This window comes from Myotis myotis, unplaced genomic scaffold (assembly GCF_014108235.1).
Source record: "Myotis myotis isolate mMyoMyo1 unplaced genomic scaffold, mMyoMyo1.p scaffold_m19_p_3, whole genome shotgun sequence".
Lineage (NCBI taxonomy): Eukaryota > Metazoa > Chordata > Mammalia > Chiroptera > Vespertilionidae > Myotis > Myotis myotis.
The window spans coordinates 174,950,740-174,966,946 of NW_023416335.1; the positions used below are offsets into that span (position 1 = coordinate 174,950,740).

General features: G+C 46.9%; 1 protein-coding gene across 7 annotated transcripts in view; it reads left to right on the plus strand.

The window, feature by feature from the left end:
* Positions 1-6,748: 6,748 nt before the first annotated feature.
* DENND5B (DENN domain containing 5B) overlaps positions 6,749-16,207 on the plus strand; it is a 175,763-nt gene continuing 166,304 nt past the window's right edge. For 2 of the 7 annotated variants that reach the window (XM_036298015.1, XM_036298014.1), the window contains exon 1: positions 6,771-7,224. In XM_036298015.1, the coding sequence (XP_036153908.1) occupies positions 7,104-7,224 (121 nt within the window). In that variant the 5' untranslated portion in view covers positions 6,771-7,103. Of the gene's footprint in view, positions 7,225-16,207 lie in introns of all 7 variants that reach the window. The other 5 variants (XM_036298018.1, XM_036298012.1, XM_036298013.1 and 2 more) reach the window with 5 other exon arrangements.

The window sequence follows — 16,207 nt, forward strand, 5'->3', positions numbered from 1 at the left end:
ATTTAAAAATGGGGTTGTCTTATTGAGTTGTAAGAGTTCTTTAAATACTCTGTAGAAAAATTTCTTGTCAGATATATGTATTGCAAACATTGTAATATTAAGAGTTTTGAACACAAAATACAATCTACCAATAGGAGAAAAAGAAGTTTTTTTGACAGTTTTTAAACATTGTTTTAAAAAATGTTGATGCATGTTACGCCTTATTTACTTTCAAATACTTAAGTAAAAAACAAATAGATAAAACAAAAATGGCAAAATGTTAATATTAAAATTAGGTGATGGGTATGTAGGTGCTTGTTATTTTAGTCTTTTTTATATTTGAAATTTTTTCATTATACAAAGAAAAAAATCAAATCCAAAATGAATCTCTGAAGCTATAAGCAGCATATAGGGGAAAGATTAGTCAAGCCAAGTAAAGAGATTTCGTAGGTTTATAGATATTAGAATTGAAAGGGCCTTTAAGATGTCCTATTATCCAGTCATTTATGCTTTGCTCCTGGTTTACTAACGTGTGTGTCACCAAAGTTCTGTGAGACTTAGATATTTATTTGTAAAATGAAGGGCTGGCTTAGTTGATCTCAAATATTCTGTGTTAAACACACTCAAAGCTAGCTAAGACTAGCTTTCCAGGTACCAGCAAGGTAGGTATCCTATCTAATAGAAGAGAAACATGGTAATTGGAGTACGACTGCTACCCTTCACATTGGCTAATCAGCGAGATATGCAAATTAACTGCCAGCCAAGATGGTGGCCGGCAGCCAGGCAGCTTGAAACTAACACGAGGCTTGCTTGCTTCAGTGACGGAGGAAACCAACACTCCCCGCCTGCTTTGCCGGCCTCTGAGCCTGCAGTTTAAGAAACATTGTAATGAATATAGAAGCTAAACAAAACCCCAGAAACCTGCTTTCAGCAAGGCTGGGATCTTAGAGCTGGAGTTATACAGTGTTTCGATTATAGAACCGAAACAAATCAGATACCTTCTTTCAGCAGCAGAAGCCTCAGAGCTGGAGCCAGAGCTAAAGCTGGCCCAGAATAAAAAAGAAAAAGAAAAAGAGGAGCAGTTGGGAGCTTCAGTCGGCCTGAAAACAGCCCTCAGCCCCTCACCCAGACTGGCCAGGCACCCCAGTGGGGACCCCCACCCTGAAGGGTGTGTGACCAGCTGCAAACAGCCATCATCCCCTCACCCAGGCTGGCCAGGCACCCCAGTGGGGACCCCCACCATGATCCAGGACACCCTTCAGGGCAAACCAGCCAACCCCACCCATGCACCAGGCCTCTATCCTATATAGTAAAAGGGTAATATGTCTCCCAGCACCAGGATCAGCGGAGCTGCGAGGCCTCCCAGCACCGGGATCAGCATGACAGGGGGCAGCGCCCAAACCCCCTGATCGCCCTGCGGCTCTGTGTATGACAGGGGGCGGGGCCACAAACTCCCTATCCGCCCTGCTCTGTTCGTGACAGGGGAAGGAGCCCCAACCCCCTGATCAGCCCTGCTCTATGCCTGATAGGGGGAAGCTCCCCAACCCCCTGATCGCCCTGCGGCTCTGTGTGTGACAGGGTGTGGCGCCCCAATGCCCCCACCCCATGGGCCCTGCTCTGTGTGTGACGGGGTAGAGCCTGACAGGGTAGAGCCATAACCTCCCCATCGGCCCTGCCCTGAGTGTGAGAGTGGCGCCGCCCCAACCACCTGATCGGCCATGCTCTGTGGGTGATAGAGGGTGGTGCCCCCCCCCCCCCCCACGGGCCCTGCTCTGTGTGTGATGGGGTAGAGCCATAACGTCCCCATCGGCCCTGCCCTGAGTGTGACAGTGGCGGCGCCCCAACCCCCTGATCTGCCCTGCCCTGAGTGTGACAGGGGGCGGTGCGCCAACTCCCCTATCGGCCCTACTCTGTGAGTGACAGGGGGGAGCTCCTCAACCCCCTGATCGGCCCTGCTCTGTGCATGACAGGGGGGAGCTCCCCAATGCCTTGATTGACCCTGCTCTGTGCGTGACAGGGTACAGAGCCCCAACCCCCCTGATGGGCCCTGCTCTGTGCGTGACAGGGGGTGGTGCCGCAACCTCCCCATCGAACCTGCCTTGAGTGTGACGGGGCGGTGCCCCAACCCCCCAATCGGCCCTACCCTGAGCGTGACTGAGGGTGGCATCGCAACCTCCCAATCTGCCCTGCTCTGTGCATGACAGGGGGCGGCGCCCCAACTCCCCAATCGGCCCTGCTCTGAGCCCGACCAGGGGCTGCACCTAGGGATTGGGCCTGCCCTCTGCCACCCGGGAGCAGGCCTAAGCCAGCAGGTCGTTATCTCCCGAGGGGTCCCAGACTGCGAGAGGGCACAGGCCGGGCTGAGGGACCCCCCTCTCCCCCCCCCCCCCCGAGTGCACAAATTTTTGTGCACGGGCCTCTAGTCTATAATAATAAAATGGTAATATGCTAATTAGATTGGACAGCCAAAGGACATTCCAGATGTCCTGTGGTGGCGGGGGCTGAGGCAGAGGTGGTTAGGGGTGATCAGGCAGGCAGGCAAGTGGTTAGGTGCGATCAGGCAGACAGGTGAGTGGTTAGGGGTGATGAGGCAGGCAGGCAGACAGGCAGGCGAGTGGTTAGGGGCGATCAGGAAGGCAGGCAGAGTGGTTAGGGGCGATCAGGCAGGCAGGCAGGCAAGTGGTTAGGGGTGATCAGGCAGGCAGGCAGAGCGGTTAGGGGTGATGAGGCAGGCAGGCGAGTGGTTAGGGGTGATGAGGCAGGCAGGCAGGTGAGCGGTTGGGAGCCAGTGGTCCCAGATTGTGAGAAAGATGTCCGACTGCCAGTTTAGGCTTGATCCCACATCAGGCCTAAACTGGCAATCGGACATCCCCCAAGGGGTCCCAGATTATGAGAGGGTACAGGCTGGGTTGAGGGGACCCCTCCCCTGTGCACGAATTTCATGCACCAGGCCTCTAGCAAGAGTATAAGAAAATGAGTCAACCCTATTTATTTGGCATTCAAGGCTCTTCATGATCTGGCTCCAACTGAACTATTGTTCTCTACACACTTTTTATACCCCAGTCATTTCTGTGCCTGGAATGTCTTCCTTCCTATATCTACCTGACAAAATCTTATTTCTCTTGTAAGGCCCATCACAAATATTAGCACTTTCATAATATTTAACTGGATTTCTTAACAAGATTTGATGTCTCTGCTCACTAAATCCCATATCACTTTCTGAACTTGTCATGTGGAATATACCACATTTTATTTTTATCATCTCTTTTTGGTATTTTAATTATTTCTGAAAAGCATTTTCCGTCCTACTAGACTACAAATTCCTGAAGAAGAGGGATCATATCTTATTAGTTTTAGGTGCTCAAAGCATAACACAATGACTTATACAGGAGATTTTTTTTGGAGATAATGTTGGATTTATTGTATAAGGTAGAAACAGATTTATGTGAAATTGTGAGTCATCTGTTTTGTACCAAACTCTTCTTGGCATAAACTGACCCTTTTTCTGAAACTATGATAAGGGAATATGATTATTGATTTTCCAAATAACTTTATTGAGATAAGATTTTCCCAGAAAGTTAAAACCCTGGCGGAAGAAAATATCACTCAAGATTTTCTTCAATTGGAATTGTGATTATTTGGCACGTTTTGTGTTATGCAGAGGTTAGAGTTGGGATTATTGCCTCCACTGCAATAAATTCTCAATTCAATTCAGGCAGCAAATGCACAAGGAGCAACAGCCGAATGCAAGACAACGCTCCAAGCATCTGAGCAGCGATCTGCTACCCTTGAAGGACTGCAGTAAAACCGCAGATGGAGGGCATGACTTACACCTGGACTAGCTGAGCTCTACCATCAGCCGCTGCCTATGGGAAACCAAGAGTAGAAATTGATAGCACTGCTAATCTGGTGGCTTCAGGTGGCTGACTACAAGGAAAGTGTGGTCCCATGAATGTCTGGGGCTCTAAAGAGTTATTTTAGCAACCCCTTTTCTCCTGTTTGTGTGCATGTGTGGACGGCATGGTGGAGCTGAAGACTGGGGTTGACAAGGGTTGTCTTAATGTGGGAACAGGATATGATCTCTCTCCTCCTCAATACAATTTACATATTTTGGGGGATTTATTTCAAGCCATTTGTGTTCACTACACTAATTTATCTCTGTCATTATTTTGGAGGAAAACATGTGTGCAATGATGTGTAGTTAATTCTTGATCATTCTTTCAACTGTTCATTGCAGTTTACTGCAGATTATACCTACACAGTGTTATTTTGAAGTGATAATTAGAAACGTACGCAGATATTTTCAAATTAGTGTGGAATTCTGCAATGTGTGACTGTCTTCTTGAAATCTTTAGGAAAGATTTTGTCTATTTTAATGAGATTTATAGGTCATATTTTAATACATTGTTTGTTTGGGCTTCATTCTAGTTCATCATCTTAAAAACAGTAATGTAGGGCTTTCAAGCTCATAAATCAGTTTTCTTTTTTTTTTTTAAATATATTTTATTGATTTTTTACAGAGAGGAAGGGAGAGAGAGAGTTAGAAACATCGATGAGAGAGAAACATCGATCAGCTGCCTCCTGCACATCTCCCACTGGGGATATGCCCGCAACCCAGGCACATGCCCCCGACCGGAATCGAACCCGGGACCCTTCAGTCCGCAGGCCGATGCTCTATCCACTGAGCCAAACCGGTTTCGGCAGTTACTTTTCAAATGAACAAAAAGTAACATATCTCTTGGCTAGTGAAAACAGCAAATTAGTTTTTTGTTGTTCTTTGTTTGACTAGTCTAGAATTTAACAAACATTCTGTAAGAAGCTATAACAAAAATAGGAGAAACACATATACCTCCATCACTCCCTCCCCTTCTTCTTCAATCCCCTTTTTTGTGTGTTAATCCTCACCCGAGGATATTTTTTCCATTGATTTTTTTTTAGAGAGTGGAAGGGAAGGGGAGAGACACGCAGAGAGAAGTATTGATGTGAGAGGGACACATCAATTGGTTGTCTCCTGTACAAGCCTCAAGCCAGGGCTGGGGATGGAGTCTGCAACTCAGGTACATGCCCTTGATGGAAATCGAACTTGAGACCCTTCAGTCTGTGGGCTGATGCTCTAACCACTAAGCCAAACCAGCTAGGGCTCCCCTTCTTTTTCTTTTATTTCTTTTTTATTTGCTGATTTTAGAGAGAGAGGAAGGAAGAGAGAAACATCGTTTTGTTGTTCCATTTAGTTATCCATTCATTGGTTGATCCTTTTTGTGCCCTGACCAGGGATCAAACCTGCAACCTTGGTGTATCCGGACAATGCTCTAACCAACTGAGTTACCTGACCAGGGCACTCCCTCCCCTTCTTATTAGTGAATTTGCTTTATACATTTTAGTGCCCTCTATATGAGGAAAAGCAGTAATTGCATAACCAATTACACGTGTTCATTAATATGTTACAGATATTAAAGTTTGTGTATTTTCCTAGTAGCATGGTACTACCTAGATAACCACCCTTCTACCATTCATTCAATAAATACAAGTTGAGGGGCGATGTGGGACCAGGGCTCTGCTAGCTATTAGAAACATGAGGAAGCAGGGAGCATGACTCCTGCTCTGTGAGGCTTACAACCCAGCTAAGAAGACACACAGGAAAAGTCATTACAGGTGTTTTGAAGGGAAAGGGCAGAGTGCAACAGAAGATAAAGGTCAATTATCCAGGCTGGCTCACCCTGATTTCCTGATTTTTCTTACATTTCGAATTGAAGAGAGAGAAATGAGGATAGAAGCTACAGTAAATGATGGTATCTTTCAGGAAGAACATTATTCAGTCAAATAATTGAGGTTTGTTCTCAGTCCACTTCCCTGGAAGGTTTGCTTGTGTGTTCATGGTACCCCCACCCCACCCGACCCCACCCCACCTTACACCCAAATCCTGAAAGAGATGACAATGTGGAGATGATATCCATTCAGTTTTTCACCTTTTAAAGAGTAAGAACTGGTTGACGAGCTCCTTCTGAAGAATGGATAATTAGAGGAAAGAGCAAGATAGAAAGCCATGGCCGCGTGAGGAGCGGAGTTCAGGGTCGAATTCCTGTTGCCTTATCAGTCTCCCATTGTACCTGCAGTGAGAGCTGATAATATGAAATGAGTGCAGAGCAGGGAAACTGGAGCGCCTAGGCTATTCTACACTGACCTGGAAAATGGCAGGACAGGTTAGGGAATAGGGGGCGGGGGCGGGGGCGGGGGCGGGGAAGAGAAGTTGGCAATTGTAGTTCTTTGGGAAGTCTCAATGCTTTGCGGCTATTGAGATTTCCGCTCCCGGCCCCCCCCCCCCGCCCCCCGCCCCAACCTCCCGCAGAGCTTCACCAATTCCCTGAGGAAGGATGGCTTGCGAATGAGGGTGAGGGGGATTCAGGACGAGGATCTTAACTTGAGATAGGCATCTGCCCATGTCACAGTTTCAAAGATGCTGATGGTCCAGACCATTGTGGGGCAATGATCTCAGCGTGGCTCCTCACCTTGCCCAAAGCTGCATTAAAAAATGAGAAGGCAGGATCCCGCGCTCGGGCTAACCTACGCTGTTGGTTGGCGGAGCGCAGGAGGCGCTAGTGTGTGTGTGTGTGGTGTGTGTGTGGTCGCCCCCCGCGCCGCAAGCCCGGCTGGCAGCACGCACCCCGCCCGCGCCCTGCGCTTTCCCGGAGCCCGCGGGGCGCGTGCGCGCACGGCCCAAACGCGTGCTCCTCGCGCGCGCCCTCCCCCGTCTCCCTCCGCCAACCCCACGCGCCGGCCCGGGCGCCCGCCCTCCTCGCGCTCCCACCGCGGGAGCGCCGCTCAGCTGACCTACGGGCGCCAGACGCCGGGCTCCCGGCGGGCCAGCGCGGCTGCAGCGGAGCGAGCCTCTCCCGCGGACACTCCCCCTGCGCGCCCCTCCCCCACCCGGACCGGCAGCGGCTCCGGCAGCGGCATCGGGACTGACCCGGCGCTGCTCCGGCGCCCCGAGAGGAGCGAGGCTGCGGTGACGAGCGGCGGCTGCGCGGTCATGGGCGCGCCGGTCTCGCCCTAGGACAGGCGCGCGGAGACCGCAGCGGAGCGGCAGCGAGCCTACGAGCGGCGGCGGCGGGCGCAGCGGGGCCGGGATGAGCGGGAGCGGCGCAGCGCCCGGCCCGGGCTCCTCCCCGGCTGCCTGCCGCTTCGCGCACTACTTCGTGCTGTGCGGGATCGACGCGGACAGCGGGCTGGAGCCCGACGAGCTGGCGGGTAAGGCCAGGCGGTGGCGGCGCCGCGGGGGACGCGCGGGAGGCGGGGTGCGGGCTCCAGACAAAGTCAGATGCCGGCAGCTCCCGCTCCCCGGCCGGACGGGCGCTCGGGCGGCGATTTACTGACATGGTTATTTATTTCGCGTGCGGGGTGTGTTCCTGAGCCCGCGGGCTTGTCTGCGGGGCGCGGGGTGATTAATAACGGGAGTGGGGGCCAGGCCGGGGCGAAGGTGGCCGGGAGGGCACGGCTCGTACCCGCACGCCGGTCCCTTTGCCCGCAGCTGCCAGCGGAGGCTGCCAGTGAGTCACCGGGCACGGCGACTCCCTGGCCTCGCTGCGATCCCGCGTCTCCCCCTCCCACCCTCCGTGCCCGGCCGCGAAGTTTCAGCCCCGGCACGTGACGCGGCGCTCGGCCCCCCTGGGGGAGGGGGCGTGGGAGCTGGCTGGGCTCCGGGCGAGCGCCGGCGGGAGGCTGGTTGGACTTCCTCCCAGAACGTTCCCGGTTCCGCGATGACGGCCAGCCACCTTCTGCAGTCCTGTCGATTTGGCAGTCACGGAGCTGGCGAGGACCTTTGAACGCTCGGGGCCGGCACGACGCTCTGTTGACACTGCGCATCCCGCTCCCGAGTTTCAGGAGTTGGATGTTTCCCCCTGTGCCGGGCGCACCGTGTGCTGCCGCCTGGGTTTCCCTGGAACGGGCTCCGGTGCCGCCTCTTGACTCATTGGATGGCGCAGTGCGGGGCTGAGCTGGGGAACTGACGCTGGGAAAAGGCGCCCTTAAAGGATGGATGGTTGGTGGGTGGGTGGGTGGGGAGGGGGGTAACCGGTGCGCAGTGTCGAGAGGAGGCCGGGGAGAGGTGACTGACTTCATTTTTCACGCCTCTTTCTGCTTGCTTTCTTGGATCTGAAGCTTGATTTTTTTTTTTTTTTTAATGGATGAGACAAGTGACATCTACCGCCTGAACTTTATCTGTGTCAATGTTAAACACTTAGGTCATAGCCTTTCGAGCAGCTTCCGTTGGATATTGCATTCCAATGTGTTGCGCGCGGTGTGTGCGTGTGTGTGTGTGTGTGTGTGTGTGTGTGTGTGTGTGTGTGTTCTGTTTTTCTTTTTGGGTGGGTGGGAGCCAGGAATAATAATACACTAAATAATAAACAATAGTAAACAAAACTGTTCAGCCTTAAGATACAGTACCCGTCAACCCACGTCTTAGCTAAGTGAGCATTTTTTAAAGTCATTTTCACAGCAAAACGTTTTCAACAAACACTCTTGTTTAGTTTTAGTTAATTTTTTTTTTTTTTTTTAAAGAGGATGAGTACCGTTTTTCTGTATGTATAATTAGGTAATCATGTTTTTTCTTCAACCAAGATTTCAGGTACATACTAAAAATGTCTTTGTTCAGGGATACAAAGTTAGAAAAAAATGTCTGCAGAGGTATTTGGAGAGATTCCTCTTTTGGGATTAGTGGAAGGATTATTTTATTTTCTAGAATCCCTTCTTCCCTAAACATACTAAACGTTTGTGGCACAAGGTCACTTGGAGGCCTTCTGTCAGTGGTGACTGGTAAAAGGAAAAAGCCTGTAATTTTTTTTCTTCCTCTGTCTCAAGTCTGTATGCCTAGTAAAGCTAAAACAACACCTGTAGGTGTGGCTCGGGACTCTTTAGGCATAGTGCTAAGACTTCCACAAAATTAAACAGTAAAAAAATAATTTTAATTCATTTTCAGACACAAACTGGCTTTTGCTTTTGCAACACTATGCATAAGTGTGGGTGATTAAGATTTCTGTTCCTTGCCGAAACCGGTTTGGCTCAGTGGATAGAGCGTCAGCCTGTGTGGACTGAAAGGTCCCAGGTTCGATTCCGGTCAAGGGCATGTACCTGGGTTGCGGGCACATCCCCAGTGGGGGATGTGCAGGAGGCGGCTGGTCGATGTTTCTCTCTCATCGATGTTTCTGACTATCTCTCTCCCTTCCTCTCTATAAAAAATCAATAAAATATATTAAAAAAAAAAAGATTTCTGTTCCTTATAATGCTTGGTGTTTTGAAGTAACAATTTTGCCTGATAACATTGCAGTATCAACAAATAGTTGAATGAAAGGATTTTGAAAGCCTTTAGGTGTAGATTTTTTTCTAGGTGTGTCCTAGGTATGGGAGACAGCTGTGAACAAAGCAGCCAAAAGTCCTTGCCATTATAGTGCTTACATTCTAGTGTATAAAATAATGAAAATATATAGTTTGCCAGATGTTAATGCTTGCTATGAGGAAAAATAAAGCAGAGATACAAGACTAGGCCAGTGCCAGCAGAATGTTGGGGTTGGTGGGGTTGCAATTTTAAATAAGGTGGTACAGAAGGCCTTACTGATAACTTGGCATTTGACAAGAACCCTTGAAGGATTCAAGGAAGCAAGCCACAGGGATTTTCTTGGAAAACAGTATTATAGGCAGAGGAAACAGCACCTTCAAATGGAGATAATCAAGCAGGCAAAGACATCTTTCAGGGGTCTAAATTTATCCATACTAATAAAAGGGTAATATGCTATTCGACCAGGAGACCTTCCGGGAGACCAGCCAGGGAGGGCAGTTGGGGGCCATGAGGCTGGTGGGGGGTGGGGGGGACAGTTGGGGGCGAGAAGGCCAGCAGGGGAGGCAGTTGGGGATGAGCAGGCCGGCAGGTAGAGTGGTTAGGGGTGATTGGGTAGGCAGGCAGGTGAGCGGTTAGGAGCCAGAGGTCCCAGATTGCAAGAGGGATGTCCAACTGCCGGTTTAGGCCAGATCCCACAGCGATTGAGCCTAAACTGGCAGTCAGACATTACCCGAGGGTGTCCCAGATTGGAGAGGGTGCAGGCCAGGCTGAGGGACCCCCCCCCCCGTCCCGTGCACAAATTTTGTGCACTGGGCCACTAGTATTTCGATATAAAGCCATGATATTGGGTAACATCACCCAGGGAGTGAGAGTAGAAAAGAAAAGAGGCTTAAGGATTGAGTTCTGGTGACAAGCCAGCATTTAGAGGCAGGGAGGATGAAGAGGGGACATTACTGAGGAGAGTAAGAAGTGTGCCCAGTGAGATGAGAGGAAAGCAGGAGAATGTAGTATCATGTTCCCAATTAACAATCTTGACTGTTTCCACAGAACTGCAACTGGGGATGAGGAAACAGGGCTAGTGAGTTAGGCAAATTAGCCAGGAGGTTGTTTCTGTTTTGCTGCTTTAATTTCAGAGTTAATGACAGTTTCTATTTTACTTTTTTGGAACTGATCTATTTTTATCAGACTCTTTTTTAGCAAGTTGTTACTCTGCCTGTAGAAGGTCTTAATTAACTACTTTTAAACATAAATTGTACCAATTGCTTTGTGGACTTTTTCTTAATGTATGCATGTTGCTAGAATTTATACTCCTCAGGTGGTGGGACATTGAAATGAAATTAAGGACAGCCCTGGGTGATGCGGCTCAGTTGGTTGGTCACTGTTCCATGCACAGAAAGGTTTCGGATTTGATTCCAGGTCAGGGTACATGCCTGGGTTTCAGGCTTGAGCCCTGGTAGTAGGCTTGCAAGAGGCAGCTGATGTTTCTCTATCTCCCTCTCCCTTCCTCTCTCTAAAAAAATTAATAAAAATATTTAAAAGGAAATTCAGGACACAAACCATATGATGAAATAATAATAAAAATAAAATAGACTAAGACCTATTAAAATAGACTAAGATCAATAAAGTTATCAGGACTTTTAATTGTGTTTTAGATATTCCTCCCAATAAAGCCCAGCTTTACCAACAATGGAAAAGATTTCTTTAATTTCAAATAGGTCTTTTAACAGCTGAACATAATTTGAATATGTAAATTAAAATATTTTTTAATGGAGGACCTAGAAATTTTCCTGGTAGATAACCTGCAACCCAGGTATGTGCCCATGACTGGGACTCGAACTCACGACCCTTCCGCACATGGGGCCCACACGCTAAACACTTGGCAACACTTTCCAGGCTCACACTGATTCTTTACTGCCTACAGAAGAAAGGGTAAATAGGAGTATATTGTTGGAATTGGTTGATGTGAAGGAAGGCAGGTGTCATTCTGAAATTTTCTTTTATGGCTCATCTCCTCTAAGACCTAACTATGGGAATTTACGTGGCTTGATTTACAGCAACAAATCTTTTAGGCAGTGGAAAAATGGATATAATTAGACTTTTGTTTAGGTAACATAAATATGCAAGTCTTCAAGAGGAAAGGGTCTTTGCCTCTCATTTTCATAGTGCCTTATACATAGTACACAGTGTTTAATAAGTGAATGAATATAAATTTTACATATGAGTCAACAAATTGTGTGGTGACGAAAATACTCTTAAAGCATTCCCATGGTAGCCTGGATTCAGTCCTGCGGATATTGAAGTCTGGTGGGTGGGATTCCTGCCACAGGCCTTTGTTTAGCTCTCTTCCTTGGTGCCTCTGTCTATTTATTTTTAGCTTTGGTGATCGTGGGTGTGGTTTCCAGAAGAGCTTAGAGACAGTGGAGACCATGGTCTAAATTCAGATACACAATATAGTTGAGACTGATGGAGTATCATTATGCATTGAAGAAACCAAGGCTGAGAAGTTAAGGGCCTTCTCAGAGATCACATGACCAGCAGCAGACACCAGAGTGGAGCCCACTTGTTCTACTACACTATGCTCCATAGTTATTTTATATCAGCTCAGAAAAAAGATGAGTTTGGATTTGAGCAAGAATTTCAGGCTTACCCTTATTCCAGACTGAATGTCATAGTCAAGATTGTTTTCTAAAAATGATGGCCAGGTGTACAGGCCCGGCTGGGGTAGGAGCGGCCCAGATCTGACCACCATAGGTAATGCCTCAGTTGTTAGCTTTGTTGACATCCTTGGGCCCAAATAGATTATGTTTGGGAGTTTGGAAGGCCTGGCCTAGTAATTGGGGTTTGGAGGAGTAATGCAAACATCAGCCTCTATTCTAATGAGGCCAAAGAAAATTCAAGTCTAGTTGCTGTGGTCTAGTGATTGCTTGATTTTTAAAATCCACTGGGAATAAAACTCGTTATGGTGAAACTAGAGGCCCGATGCATGAAATTCTTGCAAGAGTAGGCCTTCCTTCTCCCAGCTGCCAGCACTGGTTTCCCTCTGGCACCCGGGACCCAGACTTCCCTCGAAGCCCTGGCTTCATCTGGAAGTATGTTTGGTTGGACATCTGGTCAAACTAGCATATTATGCTTTTATTATTATAGAAGATTGGACCAAAGTGAGTACAGCTAAACTCCCTGTGATAACCCCAGGGCTCAGGCCTCTGCTCCATTTGTTGATACAGAAAAGACCAGAGAAGATGAGATGATAGGGAGAGGAAGGGTTGGGGGGGGGGGGGCAGTGTCTTTAGAGGAGGAGAAAATAGAGGAAGGGTAAGATAGAGGATGGGGAGAGAGAAAGGAAGCTGGAAGAGTGCAAGTAATATCTGCTGCTAAGGTGTGATGGCAGACTGTTCTGACATTGCTTGTATTTCCACTGCTGGTCACAGACACTCTTGGAGTAATAAAAATAAATGTCTAGAATACACTGCATTGGTAGTCATAATTTCCATGAAGATCCATTCAGAAGAAAACATTTTCCTCTTTTATAATTTACTGGAGGATAGAGACAGTTCCTACATAAGGTACTTTAGGAAACAAGTGCCATATGTCCAGATCCTTAACATTTTTGATGGATAATGACCTAATGTTTTCGGTAAAGCTATAACTAGCCATTATACTTAGGATTAATTATTCAGTGTAAAATGCTTATGGTGTGCCAATTTGTGGGGTATATTGGCGAGTCGCCAGTCTGTAAGAATCTGCAGTGAAATAGCAATAATAAAATAACTAACATTTACTTGGTGCTTTCTACATGCCAAGCACTGAGCTAAATGTTTGGTAGCTATTACCTCATTTAATCTTGAAAACACCCATAGAAGGTGGCACTATTTTATTTGTTTAACAGATGAGGAAACTGAAGCTTGGGAGTTTAAGTATTTCACCCAGGTTCATATAATAAATGAGAGACCTGGACTGCAAATTTTTTGTTGTGATCCATCCATCGTGCCCATAACTGCTACAGTTGCTGCCTCTGTAAGAATATACATTGGATAACCTTATAATCAAATGAGGTTATCTTTCAACTCCTCTATACAGGAGAGATAGTTAAGAGGGAGACTATGACCTGACCTCACTTGTCTCCTCTTAAGACCAGCACTAATGGCCCTGGCTGGTGTGCACATTCAGCTGGTTGGGCATCATCCCAGGCACTAAAAGGTAGCCAGTTTGATTCCTGGTCAGGGCACATGCCTAGGTTACCAGGCTCCCTCCCCAGTAGAGGGCATATAGGAAGCAGCCAATCAATGTTTCTCTGTCTCCCTCTCTGCTGGAAGCTATCCATTGTCAACACTACCATGAAAGTGCAACAGGGAACTTTGGAAGGCTGATGGACCTTGAGCCTTAGCAAGGGCTAAAGCTATGCACCGATTGTTCTGTCAAGATAATGATGGCTCAAGCAATTTCCTGACCTAATAGTCTCAAAGTAAATCTTTACTAATATTTACTGACCTTTAAGATAGTCTGTCTGCTACCAGATTGCCTGCCTAACTGAGGGCAAGATGTGTATTCTAAAATTGAATAAAAGCTAACAGGGCCAGGGCTTCGGGGAGCCTCTCCACTAGAGAAAGGTTTTCCACCTGCCCCCCCCTTGCCTTCTAAATTCATATTTCTTGTCTAGTGTATTCGTTTGTGCACGGCCCCTTTTCCAGATCCTGAACCCTAGCCGCAAATGGATGTGGCATTCACACCTCTCCTTTCCTCTCTCTCTAAAATCAATAAAAATATGTAGAAAAAGACCAGCACTAATAATATATCTTGCATGCACCCCTTTACTTATTCATCAGAAAATTAGAAGAGTTGTATTCGACATTACTTTGGTTTTTATGAATATTTATAAAGATAAGATATTACTGTATAAATGTAAGGTACATACCAGTAAATACAAATACCACTTTCAATTTATTTTAACCTCTTTATTCTTCTTACTGGGTTTTCTCATCTATCTTTTCTTAGCATGAATTGTTACTTGTCCTTAGATAAGTTGGTAGTTTTTAGAGGGAATGTATGATTGCTTGTGGAACCATAGCTAGCAGGGCAGTGAGTACAGTAGTCCAAGCTGGACACACAGACCTGGCTGGGCACTTAGCACAGCTGTGGGCCTCAGTATTTTCTTGTCTCTAAGGGGTTAAATGAGAGTACTGAATTCCAAACATACCACACCTCTCTTCCAGTGGCCTGCAATTGTTTTTGAATGAAAAAACTAAATGTACCAGCGTGACCAGATCAGTGTGGTTCAGTGGTTGAACGTCAACTTATGAACCAGGAGGTCATGGCTCAATTCCCAGTCAGGGCACATGCCCGGGTTGCGGGCTCGATCCCCATTAGGGGGTGTGTAGGAGGCAGCTGATCAATGATGTTTCTATCTTTCTATTCCTCTCCCCTCCTCTCTCTAAAAAAAATAAAATAAAAAATAATCAATGAAAACATTTTAAAAAATGTTAATATCAGTTCATGGACTCTCAATTATTACCTACATTGACTCTTGGGGCCCCTGGGGCCCCTGTTTGAAATTACCACATTAAATAATCTCTAGAAGTCTATATTCTAGGAGTATGGATGATACTGCCAGTCCTCCACAAAATAGTTGATGAGATCTTAGAATAACTTTTTTCTACTTAAAATACTTCAGTAGCTTCCTTTGTATTTAGATTAAGATTCGAACTTTACTCTGCATCTTTGTTCGGGCTGCCTGCCACCCATAGATTGGGTGGCTTATAAACAACAGAAATTTATTTCTGACTGTTCTGGAGCCTGGGAAGTTTAAGATCAAGGTCCCCACAGATCCGTTGTCTGGGAAGGTCCCTCTTCCTGGTTCATAGATAGCCTTTCTGTGTGGGAGGAGTGAGGGTGATCTCTGGGGTTTCTTGTATAAGGGCGCAAATCCCATTTGTGAGGGCGCCACCCTAAGCACCTCCCAACGGCCCCACCCAAAGGCCCCACCTCTGAATACCATCACATTGGGGATTACGTTTCAACATATGAATTGGGGGTGGGGGGAGGGAGGGAAGCACAAATGCACAAATATTTAGTCAACACTCTGGCTTACAAAGCTCTTCATGACCTGGTCTCTGCCTACCTTTCCAACCTTTTCTGACTGGATCACTCTCCAGCTACGTTGGCTTTCTTATAGGTCCTTACACACATCAAGCTGCTTCCTGTCTCATGGCCTGTTCGTCTTCTTTTTTTCTCCCTGGAATCCTCTTTTCCTAGACCAGCATCTGTAAAATATGAGATAAATTTGCAATTTAAAATTTTCTGGTAGCCACATCTAAAAAGGTAAAAAGAAACAGATGATATTAATTTTAGTGATTTACTTATGCATCTAGGATACTATATCAACATTTAATCAATAAAAATTATTAATGAGATACTTCATTTTATTTTTCTTACTAAATCTTAAAAATCCAGCATATCTCAGTTTGGACTAGCCACATTTCAGGTGTTCAGGAGCCACATGTGACTAGGCTCCTGGCTGCCCCGTTGGACAGTGCAGCCCTATATCTTTGCGGGTTTGTCTTCTCCATATTCAGGTCCCTGCATCCTCCTCAGAGTGACCGTCCCAGACCCTCCTGTATAATGCCCTTCCTTTCCCTGCCTGCCCCATTCTTGCCAGTCACCCTGCTTCATAGCACTTACTGGTCTGGTACCTGACAATATATTATAAATGCATTTCTTTACTTTTGCTTTTTAATGTCAATCTCCCCCATGGATTGTTGGATCCTAAAGGGCAGGACCTTTGTCTCTTTTGTTTAACATTGTACCCAGTGAAAAATAATGTGGAAAAGATAGTCTCATTCTGAAAATTTTTGGAATCTCTGGCTAAAAGGTCATTAGATGGTCTCATCTTAAAGACCCAAATAG